The following is a 21,027-nucleotide window of genomic DNA, read 5'->3' on the forward strand; positions in this document are numbered from 1 at the left end:
CCAAGTCTTTGCAATCACCTAACATTTGAGACCCCCTCTAAATCTGGAGAAGCCTTTCCAAGTCTATTCTATCACCAAACATGGAAGACATCACCTTCTCAGTCACATCATCCTCTTCTGCCATAAGAAGTAGAGCCTTAGCCATTTCATTAACACCGTCCATGGCTTTTTTCACAAGCATTGCCAAAAATGCACTCCTCATCCTGGATCTACGCACTCAGAAATAAACGAGCCACGAATGTACAGAACCTCCTAATCTGTCAGGTTCTGTAGAGAATATCCAGAAAAAAAATGCCCCTATTGCTGTACTATTACCGTTTCCCAGGCTTTTTCCCAATGAGCATTCTAAAAAGGGCAATGACATTTGTCTCTTCACCACAGAATTAGAGGACAGCATTATACAGGACGCTGACAACCTAAAAATACTGGCATAAGCAGGGTTAATGCCTCAGCTTTAAAAAGCACTGTTTTGTGTACTTTAGCCTGGCTAGCTGATGCCTTCGATCACTTCTAGCTGGTTCTCTAGAGATACGGAATGTCTCATGTTCTGTGAATTTCACTGCTTGATAACTTGACCACATCCAAGAATATGTTACCAACCTACTTATACTAAGTTTTACATCATAGTTTTTATAATTACATATCCGCCAGCAAAGCACAAAACAAGAAACAATATGAAAATTATTTTCTTAGTAATTGCCCAGCGTTTTGATGTATTTCAACAATTGTGAAGACCATTATTGAAAAGCAGTAAAATCATTTAAAAACATCGTTTTTATTATTATTATCATTATGATTGATAATTATTTAGAAACAATCAAATAAAAATCCCCATAATGAGGATTTCTTTTGTCAACACACACACACGTACACAGTATCACTCTCTGAGTGGGATATCAGCATTTACAAACTGAAAAGATCTTGAGCCCCCTCTTGTGACAAACGGTGAGAATACAGTCTCACAATGGAAGTCGCTCCAAATTGCGCAGTATCACAATCCAAAAAAATTTCTTTAAAAAGATTATAGCTCAGAATGAAATTCCTTAGATTGAATTATTACTTGATGCTATTTTACATTAAACGCATTCATAAATGTAAAATAAAAAACGGATAAATCTTCAGTTCTGCAGAATATTAAAAGGCATCTGTTGGGAAAGATTTATTACTTTTGATCTGTTAGAAAGGACTCCACATTTTCACAGTGGGTTACCATTTACAGAACCATGCATCTTTCTGGAAAATGCTCTCACCAATGCACAACCTATTGCACAATACAGCCAAGCCACCTGAAAAAGTTTGTACTGTGACTAGAGGTCCTTATCCCTACCACAATATCCTTCAGTGCAGCTAGGAGGTGACATAGTAAAGCTATTTCTTTAATTTGCAACGTTAGAGGTGCTAAGTTATCCCTATATCAATATTCTACACCAAGGCAAAGTGGACACAACGACACTGCAGTCTCACAGTTTAGGTTCTAGCAAAAGAAGCACATTTGATGGGAGACCACACTTTTTTTTCTTTAAGATATTCTAGTACCAATAATACAAAAAAAGAGACACATTGCCCTGTGATGAGTATGTTGCTATAGCATAATCAATACAAATGGAATTATGAGTCAGGGAAGAATGTCTCCAAATCATCAGGTCTTTCTGAAACACCATTTTCTGAAACAGAGCAGATTGTCCTGTTCCTGTAATTGAATCAATGAAGTGTTAATTAACCACTTGAATTTCCAGACAAGTTCCTACCATGGTGACAGCCCCAGAAGAGACAGAAGACAGTCTTACAGCAGATGCGTGAATTACTGTACTGGTTTCCTCAACACTCACCTGCCTGCGTAATACACAGAAATAATTTAATAAAACATAGAAATTCAGCAGAGCAGGGATTTACTGCTTTGTGGCTTTCACACAGTTTATCACATAAAAGAACTGAGACTCCTGAGAACTGTTTACAAGTAAACTATGAAAATCCTCATGGTGACTAACAGGATGAACTGTACCCTTTGGAACTCATCTACCTTCAAACTCGCTGATGCATTTGTATAATGCCAAAGAAACTCAGCATAAGTTAATAGTTTTCATTAAATATTGTTTCAATGTAAGAATTTTAATCACTTTTGGTGAATTACAGGTTCAAATTTGGTTCCCTCCAAGAGGCAAAGAGCATCTACAAGCACAACAGATCATCGACTATTCAAAATTAAAGTCATAAAAAATGAAAAAGTTTCAACCTAAGGATGCCAAGAGCATGTTCAGGAGCAAAACTATTAACCACAGAATAGCAATAATGATCTCAGATTTGGAAATATTACAGTTCACATCACACATAAACTAAAAGACAGGAATATATTTGTAGAAAATCAGACTAGAAGAAAATATTCCAAACACCACACCTAATTCATCAAACTATTACTGAAAATCCCAGGGCCTGACACAGGGGCTGAGATTGATGAAGGTCATCATTAATAACCCAAGAGGCAGGACAAAACATAACCTCAGCAGTATTACAGATGATAAAAACCCAGGAGGGGTGGTTGATGGATCAGCTGGTTGTACGTCTGCTGGCTCCAGAAAGGCAGACAGGAATGTCGAGTTCAACAAAGGGAAATGCAGCCTCCTGCAGCTGAGGAAGAATAATCCCATGAACCACCAGCAGATGCTGACTGTGGGAAAGACTCTGAGCATCCTGGTGAACAACAGGCAGAACATGGGAAAAAGGGGCCTTGCAGCAAAGGTGATCGGCAGCGTCCCGTGCTGCATTAGGATGAGCACAAAATTATAAACAGATATAGGAAAGCAAACCCTGAGTCACTATCAGAACATAATGACAGAACTGAACAAATACGTCACTGCCAATGTTAATGAGAGAATTTAATATACAGTGATAAAACTCAAGTCCCCCTCCTTAGGGACAGAGTCAGTCTAAATAGGTGAGGCAGGGAAGAGAAGAAAGGAAATACTACCATCAGAAAACTGAGGCGCTGAGCAATAGCACTCAGGAAGTTTTTAGAAGAGCCAGGATAATTAGAATCTCTACAAGTCTACCACTGAGCCACAAGATCACCTGGCTTTTTAAGCCTTAAAATATAATTATTATTTTTTTACCTCTAAATCAGTATCTTTGACAGGAAATATTTTCTGTTTTCAGGATTTGCTGGAGATTTTCACAGATTCAATAATTCCCTTTGATTCCCAGAATCTTTGATCCTATCTCTCAGACAAGTTTTCTTCTTTTTTCTTTTTTTAAAGAGCTTCTTTGGAATAAAATTTCATGATGCTCACAGTATTTAAAGACTCCTGGGATAAAGTGATTGTAAAACACACCTTGGAAGCAGATATAATCGATTCTCAAGCAAGGCAGGGAGCATCTGTCAGATTGAATTCTAGAGAAAAAAAAATATTTACCTTGTGAACTTCGTGGGCTTAAGCACAATGTAGATATGTATATATCAAACAGGATGAAGTTAAACACGTAGCTCACTCCAAAAGTAATGCCTCCTACTTATTTCCATGGAAACTGATCCAAAAAGCACAATAGCATCAGTTGATAGAGCAAATGCTCAGATACAAAATTCTATTTTTTGACACAGTCACCACCACTAACTTTGCATTTTTGCCCACAATGAACAACCTGTACCAGCAAAGGTGATCCACTGTTTCACAGCTGCTGTGACAGCACTGTTGCTAGGAAAAAGTTGCCACGACATCCATCTTTCCTTGGCCTGCACAGGTGGAAGTCAGAAGGCACCACATGCAGTCTACAAGCTGGGTGTGGTAGGACAGCCCAGCCAAGATTGGCAGTGCACTCCATGGTCTTCATGCTGGTATGGGGCCTGGTGTTACCATGTTTCAAGAGAAAGGTTGTGTAATGGTTTTATGATCTTTGTTACTGGTGTTCCACATCATAACATCACATCGTGCATTGGGAGTTGAAGAGCTGAAGCTCTAGTTCCACAGACTGTCAATATTTCCAGGCACCTAGTTCTCATTAAAGAATACCTATCCCAGAAGACTCTTACTGTTCTGTTTCCCTTTTCTGTTTCGAGGGAAAGATAAAACTGCTCACAAGTCACAAAACAGTGACGAGCTGATGGAGACGCTCTTCATTTTGTCATGTAACAGCTTACATGGACATCTAGAACATGGCTTGTCTTTCATATCACTGCTGAAATGCATCACTCACCTCCTTATTGTGTTCACATCCACTGTTTGGTCCCTGTAAGCATTCAGCAAGCACCCATGAATGTCAGTTTTTTCCACATGGAGGAATTCAATGAGACAACTCGTGTTTCATGCACACTTCCATTTCAGCCCACCCGTCTGCTGCCATCTGTCACACAGCACCAATGAGTAACAGAATATTGATGGGAAGGTTCAACATCTACTGCCATACCACCATCCACCTCTAATATCATGGATCAACAGAATGAAATAGGAGACATAACTTTTGGATCAGATTCATGAAAAGGAATACCTAACTCCAGGATAGGCATAGAAGTCCTGGCTTCTCCAGAAATTAGAAGGGCAGCATTTCACAGTAACTTCCAGTGGAATGGAAGAGGAACGGTGGAGGCATTCTCCATTCCTAATGCCCAAATGCTGCCAGTACATGGGAATAATGACAAAATCTCCCTGAAGAAGAAAAGGAATCAATCATGGAATTTGCAATTAAGATACTCATCTGAAAAAAGACATGTGTAAGATTAAACGTTTTCCACTTACTTACAGTCTGTTCAGTGAATGTGAACAAAAGGTTTATTAAAAAAAAAAAACAAAAAAAAAAAACGAGCTGGAAGTTGCACAGTTACAAACATGCAAAATAAAAAGTAACCTAAATCACCTTCCTATTGTCTGGCCACATAAATCTTGACTTGAAACAGGCTTTCAGAAAGAGAGGCTCGGAGTTCCCTTTCCTGTATGACTTCATGTAATTTCAACTCTGAAAATGAGATGCTTCCTATGCTTAAGAAATGCAGATTTGACCTTCTTAAGAGGTGAGAGCTGAAACTGTGTTATCCTCTTGCAAACTAAAATCTGAATTGAGCTCTAGCAGTGTTCAAAACAGCTTCATGTTAAAGGGGAAATAACCCACTGCTGTCTGGACTCTTCATGGTAACAGTTTAGAGATGAAGATAAATGATGCCACATACATTCTCTCAAAATCAACTTCCAGGAGCTTTTATGTACTCACAGAAAAGAAGAAGCTCTCTCTGTTAAAACACAATAAAATGAAATAAAAGGCACTCAGTTCCTCAAAGAACATAAGAAAAAGTGCCCTATTACATAACAGTTATTTGTAAAGACTATTCATACAGCTGGATCCAGCCACATGGTGTGAGAACTGTCACACTATGGGTACGCTGTTTGAGATGCTAGGCATGCTAGCAAGGATCTGTACAAGGTGGTCTGCATTGAAGACGGAGGAAACGGTGTCATTTTGCATTTTGTAAGTGGAGGAGGAGGACCAAAAGCACTTGTACAAAACAAAAGGCAAATCAGTATCAGACCGGCTCTGGAACTGTTGAAAAGTCAAGCATCACCTCATAAGAGCAAAATGACACACAAAACATCATGCAACGGGTTGGCTCATACCTGCAGAGGGGAAGGGTCTGTTGTATTGGATACGTAATAAGCAATTATAACACTATCCCTCATTTGCTAGCTACAAGGCTTGTGAAAAACGTGTGTTTAAACTACGCACCACGTGGCTGCTGATGCACACCATTTACTGTAAGTCTCTTTTCTGAAGCCTGCTCGTTAAACAAGCTCACAAACTCCTGCAATTTGCAGCCATACCTACACACACACAGGGACCAACACATCCCATACCGGCAAAAGGGCCAGCAGGAACCGCCACTGAAACCACAACTGCACGCCCCTCGGTAAAACCCCTCGGCCACAGGGCCGAAAAATAAATAAATAAATAAATAAAAGCAAACCGAAGAAAAAAGAAAGCACGTAACGGAACAGGTGCATTTCGAGAAAAGAAGCAGCGAGTAACAAGGATGAGGAGACGACCTTCTGTTTTCTGCAGATCCCTCCGTAGCCGAAAGAAGCACACGCTGCCTGAGGAACCGGAGCGGCCGTCACGACGGTTAGACGCGCGCCCGCGTGCCGCCTTAGCGCCGGTCGGAGCTGCGCGCGCCGCCCGCCTGCTGCCGATCGGCCGCTGCAGAGGCGACGCGTTGCCGGCAGGTGGCGCTGCAGCCCTCAGCGGCCGCCTGCTGCCGCGGGGCAAAGCGGCCGGATAGTGCGGAGAAACGGGCAGGGAGAGACGGCAGGAGGGGGACCGGCCCCTTCGGTTTGAACTCATTTTAGTAAGTCAGAAACTAGCCTGTGTTTCTATCGCAGCAACGTTTCAGAACTTTCTGAAGGTCTGTACAGGTGCAAGTAGCTTCAGGAGACAACAAGTTGGATTTCAGCTCACCAACAGCATCCACAGACACCGTCCCAATGACCCCATGGCGGCGGGACTGCAGCGCGACCAGGTTGTTGTGGCATCAGCACTACACCTAGATGGAGCTCCAGATTAACAGGCCAAAGGTGGTTGCTAACAGAGCTATTTTCTATCCTGCATCGCTTTCCCATCACTTTAAGGAGAGTTCTTCATTATCTCACTGAAATTTTTACTGCCATGTCAGCAATCGGCTGCAAGATCAGCCTCCTAAATGAGAAGCAAAAAAAACATTTAATTACAGGCATCATGAGTTATGCTAACACCGTTTAATTTATTCTTTTGTATCTCAAATGTAAGTTGTCACTGATAGCTTCGTGGCTTAAAAACATCTCAGATTCTTCTTTGCCTCAGACAGCATTGCAGATTAAAACCTGCGTAGTGTAAAAAGCTTCTGTGGTACTTAAAAAGGAATTTACATCATCTGCAGGCTGAAACATAGCATATTTATTTGACATACATGGTCCCTTCTGCATTTGGAGATACAGAGTTCCTGTAAATGAGATACATGCAAATAAGTTTAGATGTTTGCATTGATTTTTGCTAGATGCTTCCAAGTTGGGTCTTGAGGAAAGAGAAGCAGAGGGTGTACTGCAGCAATGGCACCAAGAACACAAACAGAGCAAACTCCCTTCTCACAAATGTGGTACATCAAGGGAAAGAACTGATGAAAAGCACGTTTGTCCCATTTGTCAGCAGTTCTTCAAGAAAACGCATCCCATCACTTCCTGCAGGTTCATTACACAATTACAATAATAATTACTTGTTCTTTGCCTTGCTACTTTTCTAGTTGCAGATTTACAAGACCTGCGAATATTGCTAGCTTCAGTACACAAGAATACAGCTGTTGTAGTTTCTTCCTCACTCTTAAAAATTTGGCAATTCTACAAGCTAAACTCTGAGAGGAGGAGGAGGAGGAAAACAAAAGCAGAGACAGCTCAGTATTGCTTTGTGATTTTTCTAACATGCTTGTGGAAGTATTTCAGAAATTCGTCATCTTTTCTCTAACAACATTCACATAAAATGTGTGAAAAATTGGACCGACCACCAAGATGAAAACGACTGTAGCAAAGTGCCCACTCGACAGGGAGGCTCCTTCTGAAAGAATTTGAACTCTCCTTCTGAACTCTCACCAGCTTTTGACCACAACAGAGAAAGCAAAACTAGATAAGCACCTCAGAATCCCCTGCAATAACTGCAGAGTATTTCCAATTGTGGTGAAGTGCTACAAGTAGGTATTTTTAAATAAAGATTAAGACTGATCTGAACTACAGAGTAGACAATACACATCCATACAATTCTGTAATACGTATTTGGAATCTTCCTTTTCTAAATGAAAGTCTTTTTCACTACTGCACCGTGCAACATTAACTGCTTATTACCCTAACTCCTTGTTCTGTAGACATGATTTCTTTTTCCTCTTCATTGTACGGAGTGTGCTGGATTTTGTTATTTTTCACGTTTTTCTTTTTAGACAAGTATCAGAAAGGTTTTCTTTTTATCTCCTACCCTGAGCTATGCAATATTACCTCTCTTCTCTTTAAACGAATCATACAGGTGTTACACACTGAACGGTACTCATTTTGCTCCCTGCTAAGTAACTACAGAAAAAATAGTGAGATAAGAAAGAAGTAACACCTTGAGATACAAGCTCAATTATCCTCTGCAGGTATGCCTTGCATCACAACACCCTTATATGGGCAGTTGTGAATACATTAGTTAACTTAACCTGCCTTTCTAACTTGTTTTTGCAACTAACTGCTTACCTTCTCTGAGAGGCACGCCTGAGACAAATGCAGACTGACGGAAGTCTGTCAACAAGTTTTTATCCAAATAAATCCTACAAGAAGACTGTTAAGAGTCCAGGCCTACAACTGAAACAAATAACCCATTAAATCAAGGAGCTGAAAACACATGTACATACAGGTCTACAGAAAGCCGGTTCCCTTAGACCAGCTTTATATTCACTCTGCAGCATCAGAGCAGTGAAAAACATCAATCAGTTCAGATTACCATAACAACCATAAACAAATATACGTTTAAGAGGTTAATTTTTCTGTCACTTTGTGTCAGAATCTCTAGAAATACCAGTTCTTGAGGTTTGCCATTCCTGGGAGTTGTCTTAGGAAAAAAAAGTGAGAATATCTTCATATTCAAACTGAAGTAAATGCTTTCTGTTCCAGGCTTTGCAAGGGTCCAAGTAAGAGATTTCACTTAAGAAGGCTAATTGTATTTGCCACACCAAAAACATTTAGGAAACAAATTCGATCAACTGTTCTCAGCTACTTTTTTGTTTTGTTTTGTTTTTTAAAAAATCACAAGGGCACTTTATCTTACAGAGTTCCATTTATCTCAATTATTTTGCACAGAAGAGAAATAAGAAATGGAAATGGTATGAACTGCTTTCAGAACCATCAGATCAAAGAGGAACATACGAAAGCTTTAACCTAGCAAACTGTTCCAAAGAAGTATTACATCTTCAAGGGAAGTAAGAGCTCATCTTCTTCTGCACCATCTACTATAACAAACAAAAAATGTTCTCACAACACTCTCTTAAACAGCATCCGAAGAAATAGTAAATACTATACACAAAAGGATAAACATTTTAATAAGAACATGTTGTAATATTTCTAATAAAGCAACAAGTCAACCTTGTTCAGAAAAATCACACAAACTACTGCAAAAATTCAATAACTTACATTATGCAACTGTTCAGGCTAAAACAGCATACTAGTTGATGTTCTCGGAAGTTTAAGGGTTCGTAAGATGTTGGAAATCTCCAAGTAATTTTTGTCAGGATGGTATCTCTGATAAAAGCAGAATTTATTCACGATTGCAATGGCGGGTGTCCCGCAAGCAGGAGCGCCTATGGACATCATAACAGCCTTTAGACCCTGTTTTCTCTCCCCTTGCCTTCTCCCCCCTCCCCTGTTTTCCGACTGGCTGGATACTCCACATTCACAATCTTACAGAAGGTTTTACATTTGTTAATTACTTGTTAATTTGTTTGTTATCTGGTGTCGGTCCTGTTGTCTCCAAGATGTCTCAACATTTATGTTTTACATAAATACAAGAATACATTCTTGTTCACACTGATACGGTGATTCTGTTCAGAGTCCTTGTTAAACAAAGAGTACGGAAGGAAGGTGCCCAATCTTCCTCAATACCTTCTTCAGGCACTCCCTGAGGCATGTAACGAGTCGTCCTTTTAAATTACACAGAATACTGCTGCAATGTGCGTGACATATTCTCAGTACTGGCTATACATAAGTTGTTACTAGCTTATATATATTCATACATACTACTTATTTACCAAATATGTGCTGTTGGGGAAGATTTATTTAGGGGATTACCAATGAAAATTTATCAGAGAACCCCAATAATGTTGAAAGGCCCCTAAAAAGATCTATTAGTTCTAATAAATGACCCAAATGGTAGAGAGGCCATGAAATCAACAAAATTCTTATTTTGTGTCTGATGCAGAAACAACATTCAATTCCCACAAGATCAGTAGCACAGAAATGATTTGCACAACAGCTCTGGTTTAGCAGACTGACTCAACTGTCAATTACAAAATTTCAGTCAAAGGCAAACTTCTCATTCTCAAGCATCCAGCTTTAGTTCCTACTTTTCCTAATGCACTCATTTTTGTTTTGTTTTAGGACTAGTTGTACCCCACACAACACTGCAAATTCTGTATCCAACATTTTAGGTAGCAAATTAATTTATTTGCCCTAGGTACTCTGTGTAGATTCTGTTTGAAGAGCTTTCACCTTGGTCAACACTAAGATTCCTACTGTGTAATCACAAGAGAGGGAAAAAAAGCGTTTCAAACATCAAAGAACCAAATCTTCACAAAATCTGTTAACTTGCACCACCTCAGACTTTTCAACTGGAAATACCTATTTACCTGGGCAACCTGTTAAGATCACCTTTGCACTCTTAAGCACGCCCCTAGAACATAGACACTTTTCAGATCTAACTCAACCTAGCTTACCTATCCAGCAGTACTTTTTCCACTGATGAACAACATCAGTAATAGAAAATCCAAGTTTTGATCACTTTCAGGATCTTCATCACTGTCCATAATCACCACCCTTTACACCAAGCATTGATACGTAACACAGTCATAAGAGCAATTAAGCTCAAAGAAAAGCTAGCAGAGTCAGCACTGATTCCTCATTTTAATGATCATGTGTGATCTTACTCTCAAGTTACTCTTACAGACGGTTGGAGAGCCTTAAGACACCTCATCTAGATACCTCATTTGCAGCAGCAAATTTTTACAGCTTAACAGTGTCCATAACTTGGGATGTATTCACTCTATTCATCAGCAGCACAGCCCCCATCGTGCTCAGTCAAGTTCCTCTTGACACCCAGAACAGTGGACAAAATTGAATTACTGCTGAATGGTCCAACAATTGATTAGCCCATACTTAGCTGAGAAATATGCTCACAACTGACCTTTGTCTTTTAAGTTTCATAGGGAATGTATTGACAGTTGGCTAGTGCACCAAAAAGCCATTGTCCTACTGATCAATGTGCTGTATACCATGCTCTGACTTGAAAGGATATGCCAGTCAAACATGAACGTTTCCCAAATGGTTCTCATACACACATTAGAAACCTTGCAAAAGAAGTGGAACTAGAAACATGTGTCTCTGGAAATCAATATTTAGTCAAGCAAGTATCATCTGAACAGTGATCAGAAAGTTCTCTAAGTAGCATCAAAACACTTTACAACAAAAGAGTGTCTGTGTCTGTAAAGGATTTAATTTTAAGCAGTTATATTGACCACCATCTAGGAGGTGATTCTGATTGTAACAGCACAACTCTGAGTGAGCATTCAAAGCATGATGACGATAATTCTCTAAGCTCTTCTGAGGCAGCATTTTCTGGCAAGTCCCATACCATTAGAAAAGATGACATAAACAAAGCTCTGAGAAGCCTACGTCGCTTTGACAATGGCAGTGCAAGGAACACATCTGCTTTAACAACAGGTATCTGTGATAATTCCTCAATTCAAAGACATCCCAGAGTGCTGAATTTTCACATCCACCCGTGTAGCAAGCCATTCTTCACAAAAAGAGAGTAAACAAGTGGGAAAGACCAGTCATCAACAGAAACCCCTAAGACAAGCACTCCCTCATCACCTCAACTTTAAACCTGCAAAAATAGATTTATTCCTGGAAGGATTTCCTCTGCATACCAGCTCATAATTTTCTTGTTTTAAGTAACACAGCTGTATTTTCGCTTTTATATTCCATATACAGGATTTCTGGGAGATCAGACAACAAATTAATAAATGAATAATCAATGCCATTAACTGTATAAGCCGCAAAAATTAATTGATTGCTGCTATAAGTGTTTACATTAGATCATCTCAAATAAATACAGCAACTGACCTGGCTGGTGCCGATGTTTCAGAAAATAGCTGCATACTTGTGAAATTGCTGCTGTTTAAGTTTTTAGCCTTCAGTCAAGTAAATTGCTCCAAGAAATGGAAAATGAGTACAGCTTTGATATTCTTGAAAGACCAATTACAACAAAGTTCTTATTCAGAGTGTAATAAATAGCCAGATGGATTTTAACATCACCGCTGAAAAAAGTCTTTCTTATCAACTGCTATTTTCAATGTACAATAATACAAGGGAGATGTAAAAGAACCTATTTATAGTCTCAGGTACTTTCTTTAAGATCTGCTATAGTTCACTGATAATTTATACTGAATAGAGGAATGAAATCTTGACGCAGTATACAGTACGTATCTTTATAGCTTTAAGAGAAACCAAAATTTGTTGCAATTTCTTCACAACAAACTTACCAGTGTCACCCACTCACAGACTTTAATTGATATTTAATGATTAATCCAGAGAGCTTGAGTTTTGTGGTTTTGTTTTTTTTTTTTTTTTTTTAAGACAACACAGATCAAGTTGAACTTCAGCTCATTTTTTGTATAATTATTTGCATTCACAGATCTGACGACCCAAATATTTGATCTTTACATTAAAATGAAATTTGACTGACGTAGAGTTTTCCTCTATTGAACTGGAAATAAAATTCATGAGATTGCTTTGCTTTCCTGTAGAGACTAAGGAAACTCCATCCATTTCAAAGCAACGAGCGAATTCACAATAGGTTTAAATGAAGTGAAACAACTTGTCAGGAAGTTTGAAAATACTGTTTTCTGAGTGAATAAGAAGAAAACCAGCTATTTCCTAGAAGATAGTAGCTTCTCAGAGCATTAGATTGCAGAGCACATGAGAATGCCTGCTATGGCAGGACAACCTTTGCAGCATGCTAGCCTGTAGTCTTGTAGTGTTTCTGAACAAACACAAAATAATTGACAAATGGCTTTTATAAAGCTGAAAAAGAGAAAAAGGCTTGCACTATATGCAATTAAAATCATTACTTCAAGCCCTGAAATTTGGTTTAAGCTCTACTATATCATACAATCATTCTGTTCTACCTGGATATTTTGAGATTATCTGTAGGTAGAACCGATGCTTCGGCATATCTGCACATTCAGACATGCAGAAATCTTATTTGCTCTCGAAGTCACAGAAAGTACCTAAATAAAAAAATGGAGAAAAAAAAAAGATTATGAGCATGAACAAAACCTGAAATAGTATTTTTGTTCTCCAGGTACTTCCTTCCAATTCAACAAAATCAATTTACACAGGTAATACTTTTAGCTGCGCCAGCAAACGGAGAGGAATCAGATGCACTGTGAAGATCAAAGGCTTTCTTTACTAGAAATGGAACAGAATATGGCTGAATTAGAATTGGTAAACTTTTAAGGTGGATAACATTGGTTGAACGCTGGAATTATGGCCATGGAAGAAATACAGGATATTTCTTCCATGTATTACAGAATACAGAAAAAACAGAGCATTATTTAACAAAGATAAAAGTGAGACCAGTCTGTCCCTGGACAACGTGAGATTTCAAAGACCATAAAAACTGAAGTTATGGCACTGATGACTTTTAACTATTTTATTATATTGCATAAGCTCTAACATCTTACAAGTCTTAGTTACATTTTCAGCAACATATTCACTGATACTGTAATAAATAGAGATTAGAAGACACCTCTGATAAAAAATGAAAATGTAAAAATACTTAAAATCTGAATGCTGAACATCAGGAATGTTGTAAATGAAGATCCCATCTGTTCTTGAACATTCCTGAAAATGCCTGTGAAGGTAATGAAGTGCCTGCTGTGTGTAAAGCTCCAACACACAAGGTGATGACCACAACCATCAGCTCACCTACAATTTGGTACTCCAACAATGGTCTATGGCCTCCGTTCACAAACTGTGCACTAAACAGTGTCTTCACACACAGTAGCAAGATGCTGTAAAAATAGTATTCTTCTAGCATGGACTGAAGTGCACCAAGTGCTTCAAAGGAACTCAAAAATTAAACTGAGGAAAAATGTACCAGTACACTTTTTGGACAGATGCAAATATAGAAATATTCAGCAATTGTAAATTGACAGAAAAAGGTTTCAGTCAATTTTCAGTCTTATTCTGTAAGATAATTTTCAGGCTGAATGTTAATAGTAAAGACTTACAACACATATTTCTTCTGCTAGTCTTGAAAACAACCTTAGGTAATTTTTGTCTTTTAATAAGCAGAACACACTGAATACTGCTGTTAAAAGAAAATGAAGTTGAGATTAAAATCTCTTAACCCACTTTTAGTATGAGTTCTTTAAGAGAAACGTACCTGCCCTCTGTTAGAACTGTGGCACAAGTTAGTAAGAATTCTATAAAAGAATACTCATTTGTAACTCTATAGGTCCATCACCGTGTTTTGCCCGAGTACAACTGCACCAAATTTAAAAAACAAAAAACAAATCAATGAAGAAGCTTGGGTTATGTAAACAATCCCAGGTAGGCCTCACAATGAGATATAAACTGGTTTTAAAACACAAATAAAACTCAATACACCTCACTCAAAATACGTCCTACTGCCAATGAGGGTTAGCAACTGACAGTGGCTTTTTATCATCACCATAGTTTGTATGTTAAAAACCTAATAATTTCATTTCTGAAGTTAAAAAAACACAGATTCAGATTCATAAGCCCAGTGAATTCCAAGATGCTTCATTCTGGCTTACTAAGTTGAATTGGATTCCGTATGTGGTTTTTAAAAGATACTACTGTTCTGATTGCTAAAGATATACTTCTTTAATTTCTTTTCAAACATAAAATACAAAAAAGACAGGGTGTACAACAGTCATCATCAACATGCAGAAGTCAGTATTCCAACATAAAAACACTAGATTTGCCTTTGAAAACATTATAAAAGCTACACAACCGAAGGTTTGAACTGGGGTTTTTGGCTAACAGAAAAAAAACCACATACCTGTGCTTCTCAGATAGTCAAGTGTCCCACTGATAAAATAAGTCTGATGACAGAGAAAGGCACTTCAGCAGGCTAATTTAGCTCTTCAGATATTCCTAGTATGCCACGTTTCACATGCAGTAGTAGACAATGGTAGTAGTGTATTGTATTTTCATTTGTACACCATTATAGCAATAACATTGTTAATCTGCTTCATATTTTAACTAACGAGAAGAATTTGAAGTGCTGCCTAATCATCTCACCCTCTTTGGTACAAATTACTGCACAGAAACAGAGCGGACAACTAAAAATGTGCAGTCCTACATACTGGAATATCTCTCTTGCATCAACTCTAGCTCTGCAATGGTAAATAATGTCCCTAATTATCAAATCACTTGTGCTTTCAGATTTATGAGATAGCAGACTTCTCCTAATTCTGACAGTATTAACAAGATCTTTCATGATAATCTAATCTAATCTAATTCTTAAGCATTTCTCCTTTTTTAAATTCCTGCAGTACCTGACTTATTATAACCACCAGAAAATTACTGTTTATTAGCTCATTTGTATTCTGGTTACCATACACAATACTAATGTATATACAGCTATGTATTATTTAATCTGATCATCTACAATATCATGAAATTGTTTGAGTTGGAAGGGACTCCTGAAGGTCATCTGGTCCAACTCCCCCGTACTGAACAGGAACATCTACAGCTCCATCACGGTACTCAGAGCCCCATCCAGCCTGACCTCGAGTTTCTCCAACAACAGGGCATCCACTGCATCTCTGGACAACCTCCAGCCCCTCACCAATCCTACTGTAAAAGTACTTCTTCCTTATGTCCAGTCCTCCCTCTTTTATTTTGAAATAACCTCCCCCTTTCCTGCCACAACAGACCCATTAAGAATCCATCCCCTTCTTGTAGTCCCCCTTTAGATCCTGAAAATGATTACAGTGCATGAAAGCACTGATCTGAGCCACACGGATTCATCTGCAGAAGCAAGGCCTCAGCTCACTCCATCAACCACCTCATCAAAACCTGCTAACACATAGAAAAGATATACCCAGCTGCAAGAAACTCAACATGTCGGTAACATTTTGTCTACATACACATAGCATACAGTATCTGCAATTAAAATATTAGAACTCAACGTAGCAAAACTCCTTTTCTTGAACAGACGAGTAAAATAAAGAATTCCAGTCACTAAGAGGTAATATAGGTTTCTAGTGCACCAAGTTCCAACACACGAATGGAAAATGATGACTATACTTACAGGATATAGCCTGTAAATACTGCATACAGATATCAAGTGTTTTAATTATTTTAGAATAGCATACAAATTTAAAAATCCAAGTTTTAATGCTCAAGTTAGGGCCAGGGAAGAATTCCCTCTCACTGTGCGCTTAGGGGCATCATCTGTTTTCATACAACTATCTTCCCACACACACCTAAAGAAAAGTGTTCTGCAGTGTTACCAGCAGCACATGACAGCGTGATAAATGCCAGCAAGTCACATACAGTAGAGTTGGCATATGGGATTTACAAAGCAAGCAAAGCATGGACGGAAGCAACAATTTAAGACAGTCTTGGAAATGGAGTTACCTTTACTGCTGCTTGTGCACTCTAGATAAGAATTTAAATACTCTGCACAAACAAACGCTCACATTCTCATTAGGCAAAAGAGAACCGAGGCCCTTCATTCACAAAAGAAGTTGATAGAGATGTCCCACCACAGCTAGAGCTATTGCAAGGCTACTAAGGACATGTACTTTATCCACAGATAAGTCATCTCTACCAATCATGAGAACATAAAGCACACTTTCAGAAAGAAATTCATTTTGCTTCCTACTACCGAGAAGCTCAGCAGCAAGAAATTCTTAATAATATTCCCCTCCAACTTGCCTGGCTGCCTAGGAGCTGATGCACTTACGGACAGCCTTTCAAGAGGCCTACAAGAGCAAAACTGTGGCTTAATCCAGACGTCCAAAAGCCCATTTAGACTGAAGGTTCAGAAAATAACTCCACTCCTTGCTTGTGATCCACAACAGAGCAGACAAGAATCAGCTCAAACTCAGTGCATCTTTGGAAACTGCTCTTTTGAAATCCTGAACTGATCTTTTCAAAATTTCTCATCCTTTTTCTTTGGTGACCAGATACCTACTCTGATGCAGAACAGGATCACTGGAGCGCAAAATTTCATTCACTTGAGCTGACATGAACAAAGCCATTTGCTACAGCCTTTGCCTTCCCATGATAGAAGTGAGTTTAAGGAATGACGTAGTCTTGGTACCTACAATTTAAAATATTCTTTAAACAAGAGAAAGAATCTGCTGCATATTTAAATTACTGTAGGAAAACAATACTCAATTTAGACAACACAAATCCACTATCAGGTATTTACTGTTATTTTCAACAGAAGATATGAAAGCCTCTTTTCGAAAAGGGACTCATCACAACTGATGCAATTCTAAGCAGGGCAATACTGAACCTCTAAAGTAAAAGTAACTTTCAATAAATTGTGCGTTCTTATGAAAATCCACTTCAAAATACATAATGGATAAGTAATAAAGCAAACAAAGGAAAAAAAGAAATTTTCATCACTTTTGGCTATAAAATTAGTCATATAAATAAACCAGTGGATTGAATACAGGAAAATAGGTACTGTATTTCATATAGAGAAGTTAAATTAGTTAACAAGAAAAAGTACCAAAGGGATGCTAATATGGCAAGCCATCTTAATCCCTAAAACAGATGAACTGCATAATTAAATCAGCGTCTTTTGGCCAAAGAGAATCAGAGACATCAGAAAAACTTGGACTAATGGACTGCTAGTACAAGCCCAATTACCTTATATATTCTTCTAGAAACAGCAACCAGACTACTGACAATTCCAAAAGAAGAGACACAGTTCACAGAACAATTTCCTGAGTATTCACCCCCACAAGCCCAGCCACATAGGCTATTTCCCAACTCTGAGTGCACACGTCAGATAGATGTTAATAAACACCACCATCATACTTTACTTCCAACCTCCCCCCCGATTTCTCAGAAGACAGAATTCCTGAAGCACTGCCATGGAAGAAAATCAAGGCGTGCTTCAACAACGGTGGCAAAAAGGCAGGAGGATGGCAGTGCCAGGCAGTCAACTAAGTGCACCCTACAGTTTACCTGCATGCATTTCATGCTTGGACCTCACTGTTGAACCTAAACTACTACAAACTACAGGAAACACTTATAACGTTTTTTAGGATGATTTGTAGTCAAACTGCCAAGGCCAAGATGCTGGAACTTATTTAATCAGGGAAGCATCTTAAAAGCCACAGAAAGACATTCTATATACAAAGCACGTTCAAAGGGTATGTGTATTTTTCTGTTAGCCAAAGTTGAAACTATCACTTCAACAAGATGAACATTAAAAATAAAGAACATTTTGATGGCCTTTCCCTTCCCCTATACATATCTTAGTTACACTTCATGCATCCATGACTTTTGGTAAGCTTAACTCTAAGTTGAGTCATAAGTAGCATTTATACCTCATTACAGACCAAATTTTGCAATCTGCTCTCATGCTTATAAAAAAATCCAATTTTTAAAGCCTGCTTAACTCCACTGTGATGCACAATCTAGGACATAAGTAGCTTGGATTAGCAAAATGTAGGCACATACATCTCCAAATCATAAAATAAAAAGCAACAGCTTTCCCACCAAAGGGCACTATTACATACTATAACATAACTTGTCTAAACCTGCACACTTTTCATCGCAGTCCAAAGTCTAACTTATAAATCCGAAGGAATCCAAGACGATGTTTTGGAGCACAACTCTTTCAACAGTATGCAGAAGAGAAGATTTTAACTAGCAACAAAGCTTAAAGAAGCCACTGAGATCAGCAGTAACAGCAGCTCTAAAAGTGACCAGAACCAGTCCTTTCCTGTAGGAGGTGGATGCTGATGCCAGTCGTCAACATCCTCAGTTCAGAACAAAGCAGACTAAAAAAGATAGGCAACACCTTATGACAGCAGAGATCATGAACTCCAGCAACCACACAGCATGTAGAGATCCCCCTGCTGCCACTGTTGTACAAAACAGTTACCTGTTGCACACCGATGGACACAGAGAGGACAGAAATGCTTTAGAACTTTTCTGAGAAATCCAACAGAGCTCTTCTTCTGGTGCCAAGGGACTAAATGATGAAGCATTATACAAAGTGGTAGTGACAAATCCCTAGAAAAATTCACATATAAAATACTGTACAGATAATCACATTTATTAGGAACAAGACTGAGGAATGGCTTGAGCCACTATAGTACTGCTTCAGCAAAAAATTTAAAAAAAAAAAAAGATGTGCCTACATTTCTCACTGTGCATTCTAAGAGTTGTGTCAAAAAAAATGACAGGCTAATTAAAATGTGGACCCTCTCTACACTGCCAGCAAAATTTTAGGAATTGTATATTTTTCATGTGTTTCCCTGTTATCAATTAATTCCCATTGAATATCAATTGCCCAGTTGAAGTTAAAGTAACTCAATCTGTACATTAAAAAATGTTAATTTTTCTTGATACTAGAAAACAATATTTCCCTTGTAAACCCTACACTGCAGAATTACACAAGCAGCCAAGAAGTCACCAACCAGCAGGGAGAGCAACAACACAAAGCACATTGTGTTTTAATTTATAGGAATAAGTGGCCTCTCCTCTCTTTTCTTCCAGATATTAGTCTTGCTATCTCTTTTTGTGAGAGATGGCCTATCCCTTTTTTTAGGGGAAGGGATACCGGTTTCCTGACTTCCTGACACAGTTTTTCTTCTTAGACCCTCTTCATCATGCTGTTCTATGGCTGGCCCATTCCCTCCATCCAGAATGTGCCTCACAGCCTGGTCCTCTGGAGTACACACAGTGGTCCCACTTTCACTGCTACTCAGATCCAGATCTTCCAAGTAAAGGATCTTTGAATGCGGCATATTTTTAATGAAGGTTTTCTCTCGCTCCAGTTTCCTACCAGGATGATGCTCATTCATGTCCACACCGGAGTCCAGACTGGTATCGTTACTCTCTGTTTTTCTGCCCTTTTTCAGATCTATAAAAGAATGCCTCACTTGAGCTATCGGCTTCCCGTCCAGGGACACAAACCATGCTCGAGGATGCGGAGATGGCTTTCCCTTAGAGAGCTCCAGTAGCGTTTGTTCTGAAATGCCTTGAAGCTCAGAGGAAAACGGAGTCATTACAACTGCTTCATTCAACGTTCCGGGGACAGAGACAGATTCCAGTAAGCTGTTAGTGTACCGACCCCAGTTTGACGTTTGAGAAGGCAAGCCTTGTTCACCATCCAAGGTGCTTTTCTCATCTCTGCAGACAGAAGGCTGTGGATGAGAGTGCACTGGCATTTTAGGTAGTGTTTGTATGTAACCATCTCGATTCACAGGCTCCATCATGGGGCTATACACTAACTGTCCTTTCCTTGGCAGAGTTGCTGATTTAGCAGCGTGCAGTTGTTCTGGGGAATGGAAAAGATCAGAAGTTTGAAGAATAGCAATAGGTTGGTTGTAAATATGCATTAGATGTTCTGGGATATGGGAAAGCCCATATATTTCCTCTTGCAGTGTAAGATACCTGTTTTGCTCTTGAATGTCCCTAGGAGCCTGGGAAGCAGCACTGTTAGTAAGTTTTGGTGGCTGCAAGTGTCTGAGTCCAGCACCAGGCTCCAAGGAATGAGGTGAATTTATTGACTGACCAGTCTGATAGGATGACTGATAAGAAGCATCTTCCGAGTAGATTTTAAAATTGTCTCGCGATTTTCCATCTTCTGTGTCCGTGGACATCCTTCTTTGAGGGCTGTATGAAGACATCTTCGGCGTATACAGCTGTGACTTATCCTCTAACTTTAAAGACCCCTTGACAGCATTGATGTGATTTATGTGAGTTGTTGATGTGGTCTGGTCTTTTTTTATGACATCCAGCTTTGTTGTATTTTTTTCCTTCTTTTGTGTCTGACCGCATTTGTCCCTAAGCAAAAGAAATGAAGAGTGACTGCAGAGTATGCTAGGAAATACAACAACTGTTCAATTCCATATCTGAATATCAGAAGCTGTTTAAGTTACTAGTATAATATGTTGTCAAAAAACTTAAAATGAATTTCTGTAAGCACCAAAATTAAAGAAATGTTTGGCTACATGTTGGAGTTGGGCGTATTAAGACTTGAAAACATTCTGTTTGT

General features: G+C 38.8%; 1 protein-coding gene and 1 long non-coding RNA gene across 3 annotated transcripts in view; both read right to left on the reverse strand.

Moving 5' to 3' along the window:
* Window positions 1-6,100, reverse strand: part of LOC128077226 (uncharacterized) — a 112,669-nt gene extending 106,569 nt beyond the window's left edge. Inside the window, exon 1 of the long non-coding RNA XR_008204890.1 lies at window positions 6,021-6,100. This is a non-coding gene — a long non-coding RNA (uncharacterized LOC128077226). The remainder of the gene's footprint in view (window positions 1-6,020) is intronic.
* A 7,246-nt stretch (window positions 6,101-13,346) lies between these two features.
* The window catches only part of FAM171B (family with sequence similarity 171 member B), a 35,880-nt gene continuing 28,199 nt past the window's right edge, over window positions 13,347-21,027 (reverse strand). Inside the window, exons 8-9 of one of the 2 annotated variants that reach the window (XR_008204826.1) lie at window positions 17,661-20,816; window positions 13,347-17,413 (exon numbers count right to left, since the gene is read on the reverse strand). Coding sequence is in view for 1 of the 2 variants with exons in the window: in XM_052675767.1 (XP_052531727.1) it covers window positions 19,481-20,816 (1,336 nt within the window). In the remaining variant the exon portion in view is untranslated. Of the gene's footprint in view, window positions 20,817-21,027 lie in introns of both variants that reach the window. The other variant, XM_052675767.1, reaches the window with a different exon arrangement.

This window comes from Tympanuchus pallidicinctus, unplaced genomic scaffold, assembly GCF_026119805.1.
Source record: "Tympanuchus pallidicinctus isolate F22 unplaced genomic scaffold, pur_lepc_1.0 scaffold15, whole genome shotgun sequence".
In the NCBI taxonomy this organism is placed as follows: Eukaryota; Metazoa; Chordata; class Aves; order Galliformes; family Phasianidae; genus Tympanuchus; species Tympanuchus pallidicinctus.